General features: G+C 34.8%; 2 protein-coding genes across 4 annotated transcripts in view; one reads left to right on the top strand and one right to left on the bottom strand.

Annotated features, from left to right (window-relative positions):
- Positions 1 to 10,655, bottom strand: part of LOC123541300 (F-box only protein 9-like) — a 53,530-nt gene extending 42,875 nt beyond the window's left edge. The window contains exon 1 of the mRNA XM_053525990.1: positions 10,511 to 10,655. Coding sequence (XP_053381965.1) covers positions 10,511 to 10,513 — 3 coding nt within the window. The 5' untranslated portion in view covers positions 10,514 to 10,655. The remainder of the gene's footprint in view (positions 1 to 10,510) is intronic.
- Positions 10,656 to 10,702: 47 nt separating this feature from the next.
- Positions 10,703 to 16,281, top strand: part of LOC123541301 (zinc finger C2HC domain-containing protein 1A-like) — a 38,286-nt gene continuing 32,707 nt past the window's right edge. For 2 of the 3 annotated variants that reach the window (XM_053527264.1, XM_053527265.1), the window contains exons 1-2: positions 10,704 to 10,781; positions 15,122 to 15,192. In XM_053527264.1, coding sequence (XP_053383239.1) covers positions 10,775 to 10,781; positions 15,122 to 15,192 — 78 coding nt within the window. In that variant the 5' untranslated portion in view covers positions 10,704 to 10,774. Of the gene's footprint in view, positions 10,782 to 15,121; positions 15,193 to 16,281 lie in introns of all 3 variants that reach the window. The other variant, XM_053527263.1, reaches the window with a different exon arrangement.

Genomic DNA, 16,281 nt, shown 5'->3' with positions numbered 1-16,281 from the left:
AAAAAACATTATAACTTTTACATTGTTTAACAATTACAGACTGATATTGCAAATCTTGATTTTAAAAATATGTCATAAATTTATTTCAACATCAGTAAATTCATGGGAGTCGGTCACCAGGTTTCAATATCTGCAGTATGATACAATATGCAATAAAACTCAAACATGCGTGAAGGTGTGATTTCCTTCGGATAGCCACATTGTCCTCTCTATTCTTTTTATAACTAAAGTATTTTTACTTCATTCGATCACACGCAGTCATTTTATACCGGATATAGAACATAAAGGAGACTTACATAAAAGACTGAATTGCCACACACTTATCACAATTTACCATATCGCTTTTTTCATCATATTAAAAAAGCGCAATTCTTTTTTACCAACGTGAGCATATCTCTTGACATGGCCAAGATTAAAAATAAAACAAAAATAAGCAGAATTAAAAGACGATTCTTACAGATCTTTTATACTTATATCATTTTTAAATGTTTTATAGTGAGACAGATAGAATAACTAATAAGTTTCGTTAAAATGTGAACGAAATTTTACATTTTGTAGGTGCGCAAGATGTGTGTCCTGCGTTAATAGAACTCTGAAAATTACTCCAATAACTTGAATATCTTTTTAAATATAAACCATTTTAACTTTTACTTCGTTTTTCGATTACAGTCTAAAAATGTAGCTTTTGAAAATCTGAATATAATGTTTCATCCGTAGCCTGCGCGGGATGTTGTTCCTGCGCTAATAGTAAATTCTGAACTGACGCCGATATTTCAAACATATTTCAATTCTAAAAGATACTATTTATGTAACTTCATAAAAAATGTTTTCGGAGTAGAAAAAAAATAGAAAGAAGCGTGATTTCTGTCATAACGAGAACGAAATATTACATTTGTTATCTGCGCAAGATGTGTTTGCCCTGCGCTAATAAAAAATCTGGAAATAATCCTGATAACTTGGATATCTTTCATCAACCCAGCTAACTTTATCATTGTTTTGTGATTACAGGCTATAATTGTAGCTTTTGCCAAATGAATATTTTGTTACATCTGTATTTTGCGCGGGATGTCGGCCCTGCGCTAATAAACAAGAGGACCATGATGGTCCTGAATCGCTCACCTATCCCCACATGACCCAGTGTTGAACTGAGTACGACGTCGTTATTTCTATTATTTGAAATAGTGACCTAGTTTTTGAGCACATGTGACCTTGATATTATCAAGATAAAAAATTCTGACCAATTTTCATGAAGATCCATTGAAAAATATGACCTCTAGAGAGGTCTCAAAGTTTTTCTATTATTTGACCTAATGACCTAGTTTTTGAAGGCACGTGACCCACTTCTGAATCTGACCTAGATATCATCAAGGTGAACATTCTCACCAATTTTCATGAAGATCTCATGAAAAATATGGCCTCTAGAGAGGTCACAAGGTTTTTCTATTTTTCGACATACTGACCTTGTTTTTGACCGCATGTGACCCAGTTTCGAACTTGACCTAGATATCATCAAATGGAACATTCTGATCAATTTTCATGAAGATCCATTGAGAAACATGGCCTCTAGAGACGTCACAAGGTTTTTCTATTTTTCAACCTACTGACCTAGTTTTTGACCGCACGTAACCCAGTTTCGAACTTGACCTAGATATCATCAAGGTGAACATTCTCACCAATTTTCATGAAGATCCATTGAGAAAAATGGCCTCTAGAGAGGTCACAAGGTTTTTCTATTTTTAGACCTACTGACCTAGTTTTTGACCGCACGTGACCCAGTTTCGAACTTGACCTAGATATCATCAAGGTGAACATTCTGACCAATTTTCATGAAGGTCCATTGAGAAATATGGCCTCTAAAGAGATCACAAGGTTTTTCTATTTTTAGACCTACTGACCTAGTTTTTGTTCGCACGTGACCCAGTTTCGAACTTGATCTAGATATCATCAAGGTGAACATTCTGACTAATTTTCATGAAGATCCATTGAGAAATATGGCCTCTAGAGAGGTCACAAGGTTTTTCTATTTTTAGACCTACTGACCTAGTTTTTGTCCCCACGTGATCCAGTTTCGAACTTGACCTAGATATCATCAAGGTGAACATTCTGACCAATTTTCATGAAGATCTCATAAAAAATATGGCCTCTAGAGAGGTCACAAGGTTTTTCTATTTTTAGACCTACTGACCTAGTTTTTGACCGCACGTGACCCAGTTTCGAACCTGACCTAGATATCATCAAGATGAACATTCTGACCAACTTTCATAAAGATCCCATGAAAAATGTGACCTCTAGAGTGGTCACAAGCAAAAGTTTACGCACGCACGAATGCACGGACGGACGGACGACTGACGCCACGCGATCACAAAAGCTCACCTTGTCACTTTGTGACAGGTGAGCTAAAAATCTGGAAATGATCCTGATTACTTCAATATCTATCATAAACCATGCTAAATTTAACTTTGTTTTATGGTTACAGACTAAAGTTGTAGCTTTTGCAAAGACAAATGTAATTTTAATTCTGTAACCAGCGCGGGATGTCAGTTCTGCGCTAATAGCAAATCCTGAATTTAAATATATTTAATTTATAAAACATATCATTTATGTACCTTTTAAAAATGTAGTAGAAATAGATAGAAACAAGAGTGGTTTCCGTCGTTTCTGTGCAAGACGTATGTCCTGCGCTAATAGAAAGTTTTAACATTACTCCGATAACTTCATACGCTATGTCAACTTTAATTTTGTTATTACAATTACAGACTAAAATTGTAGCTAGAATATAAAGTTACTTCTACATAATTCACGGGATGACGGTCCTGCACTAATCGCAATTCCTGAAATGTCAACAATATACCAAATATATGTCATTTCTTACAATTCTAATTGATATTTTTTTTTCATGCTTTTATAATAAATAGAATAACAAGTAAATTCCATCAAAACTTGCACCAAAGTTTACATTTTGTAGCTGCGCAAAATGTGTGTCCTGCTCTAATAACAAGAGGACCATGATGGTCCTGAATCGCTCACCTCTTCCCACATGACCCAGTTTTGAGAATGACGTCGTTTTTTTCTATTATTTGACATAGTGACCTAGTTTTAACTTGACCTAGATATTACCAAGATAAAAATTCTGACCAATTTTCAAGAAGATCCATTGAAAAATATGGTCTCTAGAGAGGTCACAAGGTTTTTCTATTATCTGACCTATTGACCTAGTTTTTGACCGCACGTGACCCAGTTTCGAACCTGACCTAGATATCATCAAGGTGAACATTCTCACTAATTTTCATGAAGATCTCATGAAAAATATGGCCTCTAGAGAGGTCACAAGGTTTTTCTATTTTTATACCTACTGGCCTAGTTTTTGACCGCACGTGACCCAGTTTTGAAACTGACCTAGATATCATCAAGGTGAACATTCAGATCAATTTTCATGAAGATCCATTGAAAAATATGGCCTCTAGAGAGGTCAAAAGATTTTAATAATTTTAGACCTACTGACCTAGTTTTTGAACGCAGTTGACCCAGTTTCAAACTTGACCTAGATATCATCAAGATGAACATTCAGACCAACTTTCATACAGATCCCATGAAAAGTATGGCCTCTAGAGAGGTCACAAGGTTTTTTTATTATTTGACCTACTGACCTATTTTTAAGGCACATGAACCAGTTTCAAACTTGACCTAGATATCATCAAGGTGAACATTCAGATCAATTTTCATGAAGATCCATTGAAAAATTTGGCCTCTAGAGAGGTCAAAATATTTTAATAATTTTAGACCTACGGACCTAGTTTTTGACTGCACATGACCCTGTTTCGACATTGACCTAGATATCATCAAGATGAACATTCAGATCAACTTTCATACAGATCCCATGAAAAATATGGCATTTAGAGAGGTCACAAGGTTTTCCTATTATTTGACCTACTGAACTAGTTTTTGATGGCATGTGACCCACTTTCGAAATTGACCTAGATATCATCAAGATGAACATTCAGACCAACTTTCATACAGATCCCATGAAAAATATGGCCTCCAGAGAGGTCACAAGGTTTTTCTATTACCGTAGATACCCATGTATAATGCGCAGTTTTTTTACCCCCGGGACCACCCCCGAATCGTGGGTGCGCATAATACACAGGTATAGACAATTTTCCAACTTCAAAACAAGTTTGTTACCTATGTTCGCCATTTTGGTAAAGGGAAACTACTCCCCGCGCTTACTGTCTCTGCTAAAATCTAAGATTGCCGTTACGTTCCGTAAAAGATCGAATTGTTTATTTTTCTTTCAAACAAAATTAATTTCATATAAATTTAAAAGTATTTTGACGAAAGAAATGTTTATAAATCACAAAAATTATGATACTAATTAAAGATCGAGAATTATCTTTAACCGAGATCAAACTGTGAACAACATAATTGACATGAGGTGACACGTTAATTGCCGGTAATTACTGGCTTTATGATCGTGACAAAAAGACTATCACACCTTTTGTTATCAGTTTGAATTGAGAAGCTCATGTCATTTTGAAAGATACCATTCTGAAATATTGAATCAGCTGCTATTTATTTATTCAAAATAGTGAATTAAAAAAGGTAAAACAACAAATATAACAATAATTTACTGGTTTTATTTTCGAGAAAACAAAAATCGATAGTACCGTGAGACCGATGCTGCTCTCCGCCGTGGAGATAAAATTTATTACCGGTGTCGATGTAAACTCTACTTTCGTTTTCCATCCACCTCAAAATTGACCAAAAATGTTTTTTTTCCCAGGATTTTGGACTAAGATCGGGGGTGCGCATTATACACGGGTGCGCATTATACATGGGTATCTACGGTATTTGACCTACTGACCTAGTTTTTGATGGCACGTGACCCACTTTCGAACTTGACCTAGATATCATCAAGGTGAACATTCTGACCAATTTTCATGAAGATCTCATGAAATATATGGCCTCTAGAGAGGTCACAAGGTTTTTCTATTTTTAGACCTACTGACCTAGTTTTTGACCGCACGTGACCCAGTTTCGAACTTGACCTAGATATCATCAAGATGAACATTCAGACCAATTTTCATACAGATCCCATGAAAAATGTGGCCTCCAGAGAGGTCACAAGGTTTTTCTATTATTTGACCTACTGACCTAGTTTTTGATGGCATGTGACCCACTTTCGAACTTGATCTAGATATCATCAAGGTGAACATTCTGACCAATTTTCATGAAGATCTCATGAAATATATGGCCTCTAGAGAGGTCACAAGGTTTTTCTATTTTTAGACCTACTGACCTAGTTTTTGACCGCACGTGACCCAGTTTCGAACTTGACCTAGATATCATCAAGATGAACATTCAGACCAACTTTCATACAGATCCCATGGCCTCCAGAGAAGTCACAAGGTTTTTCTATTATTTGACCTACTGACCTAGTTTTTGAGGGCACGTGACCCAGTTTCGAACTTGACCTAGATATCATCAAGATGAACGTTCTGACCAATTTTCATGAAGATCGTGTGAAATATATGGCCTCTAGAGAGGTCACAAGGTTTTTCTATTTTTAGACGTACTGACCTAGTTTTTGATGGCACGTGACCCAGGTTCGAACTTGACCTAGATATCATCAAGGTGAACATTCTGATTAATTTTCATGAAGATCTTTTGAAATATATGGCCTCTAGAGAGGTCACAAGGTTTTTCTATTTTTAGACCTACTGACCTAGTTTTTGAAGGCACGTGACCCAGTTTCGAACTTGACCTAGATATCATCAAGATGAACATTCTGACCAACTTTCATAAAGATCACATGAAAAATGTGACCTCTAGAGTGGTCACAAGCAAAAGTTTACGGACGCACGCACGCACGGACGACGGACACCGTGCGATCACAAAAGCTCACCTTGTCACTTTGTGACAGGTGAGCTAAAAAATCTGAAAATTACTCTGTTTACTAGAATATCTTTCATTAACCATGTAAATTTTATCATTGTTTTACGGGCTGAAAGTCCAGCTTTTGCCAAAATGAATATCTTGATACATCTGTAATCGGCGCGGGATATCTGTCCTGCGCTAATAGCAAATCCTGAAATGATTCCGAAACTTCAAATATATAACTCTCACGATAGAATGACATCACGTTAACGTGCGTTGACGTCAAAGATTTTGTTGCAACAAAGAAAAAGCGCTTGTATATTTATCTACTGTTTTAGATTAAGGGCATACTGGTATTGGAATCGAAATAATTTATAGCAAAACCATGTTTTAACACTCTTTATACACTCGGGCGTCCATACGTCGTACAAAAAAAATCACTCCGGATGCGCCCTCATGATAATATCACGCCCGACGTATAACCGCCCGTCGTGCATAAACATACGTAGACATACATCTGCGCAGATAACAAATGTAAAATTTCGTTCTCGTTATGACAGAAATCACTCTTTTTCTATTCATTTTTACAGTACTCATTTGAAAGTTTCATAAATAGTGTGTTTTATGAATGAAATATATTTGAAATACAGTGTAATAACTTTGCTATTAGCGCAGGACCGACCTCCCATGCAAGTTACAGGTGTAACATTATAGATCCATTTAGATTTGTAAAAAGAAACTACAGTAAAAAACTGTTTTAGTCTGTAATCGTAAATCAAAGTAAAAGTTAATATGATTTATAAAAGATATTCAAGTTATCAGAGTAATTTCCAGATTTATTATTAGCGCAGACACACATCTTGCGCAGATAAAAATGAAATATTTCGTTCTCGTTATGACAGAAATCACTCTTTTTCTATTCATTTTTTACAGTATTCATTTGAAAGTTACCATACATGTGATAAGTTCAGAATCCAAAAACTGGAGGTTTGCCATTTTTCAGCTGGAGTTGGGGTCTCAAAACTGGAGGTTTTTTATCGACATAAATTAAGCACGCAGACACAAAATTTAGAGACAAAATCCAACACTTTAGGCCACACAATAACGCATAAGTCTACACCAGAAGAAACAATCCTCATAACTCTTGATTTTTGACAGAGTTATGCCACATTTTAACTTACATTTCTTTGTTAAAGTTTTAAATAATGTCCAATATCTCTGTTACATTCAAAGCTTTTGACTATTATGCCCCTTTTACTGGCAAAGCTTTAATTGCCCCTTTTTCTGGCATAGCTTTAATTCAGACTCAATCCCTGAGAAAAGTCGAGCATGCTGTCTTACAGAAGCTCCCTCTTGTTCTAACTTTAAACTTTCTTAACAGATTAAATTTGTAGAATCAAAGTCTCAATTTAGGTCTGAAATGGTGGTGAACATGCATTAACATTATTCTACTCGCGGACTGAAAAAAACGAAGCTCTAAATTGGTCTGAACAAAACTCATAAATTAATTCCTTACCCCACCCACTTTCGTATAAAAATGCTGATCATTAATGATTTTGACATGAAAAACAGAAAACAGAAATGCATCAACATGTATTTACCTTTACCAAAATAATGTAGATTCATGTTATCAAATCAGTGAGTGCTTGTTTTCATTCATTTTTCAATGAAATAAGTCCGATTTTATTAGCAAATTAATTTGGTAAACATTGGAAGAAAATGGCGTAACTGCATAAGGGGAAATAACATTCATTTTCTAAAAATAGTAATGGGTTGGTTTTTCCAACAGTCATTTATGTGATTTTATTATCGAACAAAACTTTTCTTTGAATAATCAAAAAATCATTTCAGCTGGGAATTATTTCTTATGACTGGGAGTTTTTTGCTTCAAATCGGTAAAAATGGAGCCTAATTGGCATTGAGAATGGACCGATATTAGGCCCCGTGAGACAGGTGGAAAAGGCCCAGCTTGACTAATCCCTTATCAAAACAAACAAACAAACAATCATGTTATCAAAATTCACCTGTGAAAAACAACTCTTTTCTCCAGCTACATGTGTGTCAAACATGTATAATACACAACAGTCCTTGACACTTTGATTAACTGTGTAAACATGTTTGGCACTCCTCGGTAATTATCAACCCAGTCATAATCCCGATTTTTTTTTTTTTTTTGATTTTTTTGGAAAAGCGGGAGAATTATGGTTTTGGTCTGGAGACGGGAGGCAAGGTGAAAAAATCGGGATTTTGACCCTCCCGCGCGGGAGATCACATGTATGAAGTTACATAAATAGTATGTTTTATGAATGAAATATATTTAAAAAACAGTGTAATTTCAAACTTTGCTATTAGCGCAGGACCGACCTCCCACGCAAGTTACAGGTGTAACATTATATATCTATTTAGATTTGTAAGAAAACTATAGTTTTAGTCTGTAATCGTAAATCTAAGTAAAAGTTAATATGATTTATAAAAGATATTCAAGTTATCAGAGTAATTTCCAGATTTTCCTTTAGCACAAGGTACCAAACACATATATTGTGCAGCTACAAAATATAAAATTTCCTTTACGTTTTGATGAAAATTAGGTCTACTCTTTATTCAATCGATTTTGTACTATAAAATAATAATAATAATATAGATAAGATCTGTAAGAATTTTCTTTTAATTCTGTGACTTTTTTTATTTCATCTTTTATCTTAGACATGTTGAGAGATATGCTCCCCTTGGTAAAAAGAATATTATTGTGAAATTTCAAGATATTTCAATATAATAAAAACGATATTTTGCTAAGTGTGTGCTCGGGTGAAGTAGAAAATTATAAAAATAGCCTAAAACATACCAGAGGACGACCTGTGCAAGCTGGAGGAAATCACACCTTTACGCATGTTTGGGTTTTATTGCATCTTGTATAAGATCGGAGGTATTGAAACCTGGTGACTGACTGCCGTGAATTTACTGATGTAGAAACAAATTTATGACACATAATTTAAGTACCAAGATATTCAGCATTGACATCTATATTTATTAATAAATTGACCAACTGCATGATTTATCAAACACGAAATGCAAATTTCTGATATATAAAGTTACATTTGTTATTTGCGCTGCGCATTTTGTAAATCGTGCAGGTTAAATTTATCCTGCGCAATGATTGGTAAATCGTTGTGCATATAACCAATGTACAAATATTTGTTATATGCGCTGCGCGTTTGGTAAATAGCGCAGATTGGTTATTTGCACTCAACATAATCACCAATTACAATACTATTCATTAAAGAAAAAAGAAAAGGCAGTGGCTAGGTAGCCGGTCCGGCTACCTAGACCAAAGGTCTACGTAGCCGGTTCCGGCTACCTAGACTTAAGGTCTAGGTAGCCGGCTCTATATATATACATACCATATATTAGCACGTAAGTCAAGGTAGCCGGCTTTAATAAATTTTGTTATAAAGGATCATTATATTAGTTAAATTAATTACATTTTTGTGACTTAATTATTTACTATTTGTGATTTACCTGTTTATTTCGCCGTATTTATGGACTCGTATCATATCGGCCGATATTTTGTTATGTTATCAACAAATGATCAAAGTGTCGTCATCGGCGTGTTTAAATGGCATGTTTATAATTAAAAGTAAAATTTTAAATGAATTTTTGTAGTTTGTTATAAATGTAAAAAAAAAACACCAGTTTTGATCGATGAGTTCAATTGTCGGCGATCCTTTAGAATTAGGTCTTTTGATATATACATGTAATTATGTAATTTTACATTTCACATTTATCACGCTACCTTAGAATAAAGAGCTCATATGTTCAAACAAACAATTAGAACCAATAAAGATCATTGAATTGTAGACAAATCGGAGAAGAAATTAGTAAGTAATTAGATAATTAATTAAAGACGCACATAGAAGTGCAAAAGTAATGATCACTTAAAATTTTCACTTAAAAAAGGCACACGAAATGATCCAACCTCGTTATGTTCAGTAGAGTCGCATCATTTAATATACGATGATGCTCTTTGTTTTGCCTTTTTAAAACTGTTCATTTTGTTTTCTTTTAGGAATGAATCGCTGTATCTCGAATATGTATCGAGTACATTCTAACATAACAAAATGTTCGCCGATATGAGTGCGTAAATACGGCAAAATAAACTGGTAAACCACAAACAATAAATAATAATAAATCAGAAGAAATGTATATTTTATTTAACTAATATAATGATCCTTATAATCCTTTATAGATACAGTTTTACATGTTCATATATGATATGTATATATAGAGCCAGCTACCTAGACCTTTAGTCTAGATAACTGGAACCGGCTACGTAGACTAAAGGTCTAGGTAGCCGGAACCGGCTACCTAGCCACTGCCAAAAGAAAAACGGGGGTGTGGGGGCGGTAGCCCTCATAAGAAGAAATGGGGAGTATTTATTAAATGTGCATACCGGTAAAGTGCAGGTGTCCCGGAATCGTTATCTTTCAAGAAATCCTAGTTTTTCTGTTGAAAGCCCGACTGGGCAATGTTACCTGTCTGGTAAAGTGGCTGTGACATTGTGCAATAATATGAACGCTTTTTATGCGATAAATATATATTCACTGGTTGTGACATTCATGAAAATTTGAAGATTATTTACCATTTCAAGACTTCAAGCAGTCTTTTTATATTTAGATGGCTAGTTCACGGAAGGTATACAAAATAACTGAGGAAAACATCAAAGCTCTCTTGACAGCTGCCATTTTGTTAGGATTTTTTATATTGGTTCCCGGCTTATGTGTCGATTTTCCAGACGCTTCAGCGAAGCAGCTGGGCCCATTTTACATAGACTGGCTCTACATATAAAATACTTGTCTCACACAGATTTCAATAAAAGTCGTTAACCAGTCGAAATATCATAGACATGGAAGGTAAACCGAATTTATTTGTATAAAAACTTTCGTATGAATAATCAATAAAATCACGTTTATTGGAAGAAAATTTCAGAGAGACATATTATTCAAATAGTTATGTGTCATATATATCGAATTATTACGACGTTCACTACAAATAAAATGTAAATTGCTCGATTTATGCGTTTGTTGACAGGTTGTTTACATTGGTCGGCCGGTAGCTAAGGTTAACCAATCGAGAAATGAATGAATATACGGCGTGTAACAGCTGTTTTGTAAAATCATAGGGGACAAGATTAGTGCATTTTTCTGGTACACTTTTACGTCCCTTAAAAGGGTTAGACAGTATTGGAAGGTAGATTGTTAGGTAGACAATGCAAATCAATTTTAACTCTTGAACATAATTCTGGGAATTTGATTGACCTGTAGCCACTTTGGCAGTGCTTGCGCTGCCAATCGAAATTTTTGGCAGTGCTTGCGCTGCCAATCGAAATTATTGCCAGATGGCGATTATTTTATTGAAATGTCGATTAAAACGCAGTTTTGTCGATAAAAAATGGCGATTAATTTATAAAAATGCTAAATAAAAACATTGCAAAAATTTGTCCTTAAACTGCTGGAACGTACGTCATACTTAGTTTTATCAATGAAAATTGCAAAGTCGGTAGCAGGAAGTGTATTTGCCTAGAGGCATAATTACCCCTTCTAAACGGTGACTTTGACACACTTAGATAGTTGAACACAGTCTGCTGCTGTTTATTAAATGGCCAGTAATAATTTATCGGCAATTAGCATGACACCTCGTGTCAGTTTTGTTGTTCACAGTTTGATCTTGGTTAGAGATAATACTCAATCTTTAATTAGTGTCATACTATCTATGGGTGTTTTATATTTCTTTCATCAAAATAATATTAAATTTATATGAAATTAAAATTGTTTAAGAAAAAAAACAAAAACACTCAATCTTTTACGGTATGTAATGACAATCTTAGATTTTAGCGTAGACAGTAAGCTGAAATGGTGAAAATCGCAAATGAACTTATTTTGAAGGTGGAAAATCGTCTATACCCGCAGGTTTTTTTTTTCGCAATGCCAAAAAGTATGTATTTTTCCCAAAATTCCCAATCTACATTCTGAAAATTTTTTTATCAAAACTGCACAAACATTGACCAAATGGACTATGGACAATTTTGTAATGGAAGTGTGTTAAAAGAGGTTGTACAATGTGAAACAAATGTATGAGAATGTGCTTAAACACATCTTTACTATATCCTATGGGACTAAATATTTCCCAATTCGAAACATTTACACGTCAAAATTCTGAATTTTGGGGGTATAGGCTATGTTCCCAAATTAGCTAGAAAAAACCCTGACCTGTGAATACTACGCACTCACGACTCGGGGTTGGTCCCAGGGATCATAAATCTGCGCATTTTACACGAGTATCAACGGTATGTTCAGTAATATGATGAATGTATAATGTCATTTATTGAAAATTTATTCAGATTTGCACTAGAGTTTAGAAGAAACTTGCAATGAATTCAAATAAAAAAAAAAACAACAACATAAAACACAACCAAACATTATTCCTGTTTGTTTAATAAATATATACTGTTTGTTTTATGACTGAACTGATGATATATGCATAAATGTTTGATTATTCAAAGCCTATGATAAACATGAATGATGATGATTGAAAAATAAAGTGTGTTTAAGTGTTTCATGAAAAAAAAAGGTTAAATAGTTATAAATACTCTGTTTTATGTTTTTTATTGAAATGCGAAAGGGGGAAGAATGACGCCCATGCCAAGTTTGTATATTAATTTTTTCCCTGAAAAAAAGTGGCTATTAATTTATAATGGCCAGAGCTAGCACTGCTAGTGGTAACATGCTTGACTTCAATCTAGAGGTTCGGTGTTCAAGTCCCGGTCCAGGCACTGAAAATTTCTGAGATGCTCGTGTGTTGCCCACCTAACTAAGAGGCCTGTTCTGGTTCTTCTTCGCGTGTATCTGTGCTATACACCGGGCACGTTTAAGAACCAGACTGTCTATTCGCAAAGAGCTAGGCTAAGTTAGCCAGACAGGCCTGTATCTTAAAAGGATTTCTCTCTATCTGTTCTGGGGGCTTTATCTCACTCTGTCCCTCAGGTCAGATTGCTCTGTGTCTGTACTAGTAGAGGATGATTTTCGCGCCCTCTGTGGCTGCGTTTGCTATATATGTAAAACACCTTTGAACGTGTTTGTCATGAAAAGGGCCCTATATAAATCAGGTATAATAATAATTCCATTATTCTTATGGGAGTAGTATGGTTGCCCAAACATCCACACTATATTTTGTTTCTTTACAAATTACAGCACAGTACATAGTTAGACCCAATCTGTGTCTCTAGTTACCTGATGGTCTGTCCAGAGAGTCACAAGCAACAGCTTTTTAAAATTGGCATAATTTAGGTAGGATACTTCAGTCTCTCAGACATGATTGCTAGCACAGTGATGATTTAATGGCGAAAAAAAAATTTTTTGAATAGCAAAATGCTGTATGTTCATGTATATATTTAATAGCTGTTTTAAATTAAAATGTATGTTCTGCCAGGAGTCTTTAATAGTGATAATGCCTGTTTTTAGACCTGACTGAGTTAGATGTAATATAAGACTGAAATAAAATGAAAGTCATAATTATGTCATGAGTTGAACCATTAGTCAGTATACAGACTGAGAAGATATGATTTCAGTAATACAAAATTAATTCCAGTAACATGCATTTGGATTATGCTCGAAATTAGTATTTATCGAAAAGAATAGATGGTTTAATTAATATTCTGTTAATTGAATTAGGCAATTTTGAAGCAGTATAAATAGCTAGAAGATAGTAAGATACATGTATGGTTACAATTTATCTAGATATTGATATGTTCTGATAATTGCTGATACCCAAAACTTCTGTCATTATTTTGAATATGACACCTGTAGATTGAGATCCAGCACTGTACATATTTAAGAAATAATTTATAGCAAAAGAGTACTTTAACACTATTTATGCATGATGGGCGGTTATACTTTGGGTGTAATATAATTTCACAAGGGCGCAGCCCAAGTGGAATTATTTGTACGACGCATTACCGCCCGAGTGTATAAATCGTGTTAAAACACGGTTTTGCTATTAATTATTTCGATTCTAATATGCCCTTAATCTAAAACACTAGATAAAATAAAGAAGCGCTCTTTCTTGGTCGCAACAAAAACTTTGACGTCATCGCAAGTTAACGTGACGTCATTTTAGCGTAAGAGTGTTTTAACAGAGACAAGGATATTAAAATACAAAATTAAACAGAATAGATTTGGCTCTTTTAAGGAAATATCTTTCAATTACTTTTTCCCATTGCTTGACCGATCTTAATTAAACTAAATCTGTATCATCCTTGTAAGGTTCTTTCTCAAATTTGTTTAAACCTGTTTTTTTTTTAATTTTTTGTAAAACAAAGTTGTTACCATTCATTATTCTTCTGTCTTACATATCTTAAAGGTCAAATAGTCCTGGTCAGGTGAGCCATTAGGGCCCCTATAACCCTCTTGTTTATATTAAGATACAGATCTCCTAGTGCTAAACATCTGATTGATCGCTTTAGTCTTGAAATAATTAATCTGTGTAAAACTGTGCAGATTAGATCATCAGTGTACCATGAAAACATCATGTGTCATATATCTGTGTGAAAGCATGGAGACTGGGACAGACATACGTGTACATTATATAGTAAAATGCGGATTGCTCAAAGTCACAAAGAAATGAACAAACTGTTGAAAGTATCTTAAGTTTCAAGTGATCCAAATATAGAAAGTATATGGAAATCGGCTTGGGACACCATGATTTGTTCAAGTCAACAGAGCTGTTATTGTCCCACAGACACATTTTTAGTTGACAAATGTGATTGCTAGTTTTGCATGGACAGATAAAAAAAAGTGTAGCCACACTGGAACTTGGACCCAGGGTCTCAGAATATGATGCTCTACCAGTACTAATCTTTGTCCCCAATTAATATTTAAGATCTTTTTGATGGAATACTTTCACACTATATTGAAATCTGTCTATCAGGCTCTAATACTTCAATAGTTAGCATTATCTGGTAGTTGATACAGCCATGATCCTGTTAAAACCCTACTTTTTTGTAACCTATTAGGCTTGTAGTGAGCTTGTACCCAGTGTTTTCACTTTCATTGGTGTTTTGTTGTCTGTCAGTGGGAAGTTACATCCCAGATTCTCTTGATAATATTTTAGGTCAAGATCTCAGATTATGATGATAATGATATGTCAGGTTGAGGAAAAGTGAAGCTAGCTTTCAAATTCTTTTGATGTATTTCAGGTCCACCAAGAGTGAAGCTAGATCTCAAACCCTGCAAAAAATGCGGAAGAACTTTCAATCCTGAGTCATTGGTGAGTATGACAGGGTTGGAATTGTGAAAAATGAAAACTGCACTAAAATCTAAAAAATAAAGTCAGTTCAGGAGGGTGATGCTGCCGATAACAAATGATTATGGTGCTATTTGCAGATGATCTCAGAATTGGTGATTCATGCAGGTGCCCATGCAGAATCTACCCTTACCTTTTATTATTTGGGGCTCAGTAAATCCAAGATCAATGGCATAATGATCTGGAGACTGAAAATGGTTTCAGGACTCCTAAGTCATAAGATATAAAGCTACAGCTTTCAAATTTACAAAAAAAATATAGCTGCATTGACAAAGTACCATTAGAGGAAGATCTCTGGAAGATCCCTATTGACTGAGGTCAGAGGCTCAAAGCTTGAGGTCACAGGTACCTTACTAAATTTATGGTCATTGTTTTTGTTTCTGGGCTCTAAGTCACAAAGTATATCAGAAACAGCATTCAGACTTTATTTATTTGGTGACTTAACACCATTTGAGGAGGGTCCCTATTGTTTTTAGAGTCTATAGATTAAAAAGTCAAGATCACAATAAACAGGGGATTGAAAATAGTTTCCAGACTGTTAATCTTTAAGTATAATAGCTACGGCTTTCAAACTTTATAGAATGAATAAGTATTATTACAGGAAGATTCCTATCAATTTTGGGATCAGTGACTCAGAGGCCAGGGTCACACGGACCTGGCGTAATTTCTGGTCATTTGATGAAATTGGGCTGTCAAAAAGTGTAATAGCTTAGGCTTTCAGATTACATAATGACTAAGTGCCTTCTGAGGAAAATCCTTATTAATTTTGGAAATAGTGACTCACAGGTCAAGCTTACCTTCTATTAAGTATCTTGGTATCCCTCATCCACATCCTGCGCTCCTCCTTCCCCCACCCCATATTCCCACAACATACACTTCAAATTAATTGTTGTTTTCAGTGCTCAGTTTTTTCTACCCTGGCCTATTCTGCTTGCGAAGGTGGGATATGATGCCCCTTTTATACAGAGGTCTTGTTTATTAATAATAATTGTCAAAATGGAGGAAGCTTACAATATTGATAAACTACAGTGGGATATTACAGCTGCAATTGGT

This window comes from Mercenaria mercenaria, chromosome 16 (genome assembly GCF_021730395.1).
Source record: "Mercenaria mercenaria strain notata chromosome 16, MADL_Memer_1, whole genome shotgun sequence".
In the NCBI taxonomy this organism is placed as follows: domain Eukaryota; kingdom Metazoa; phylum Mollusca; class Bivalvia; order Venerida; family Veneridae; genus Mercenaria; species Mercenaria mercenaria.
This window is presented reverse-complemented; position numbering and strand designations above follow the sequence as displayed.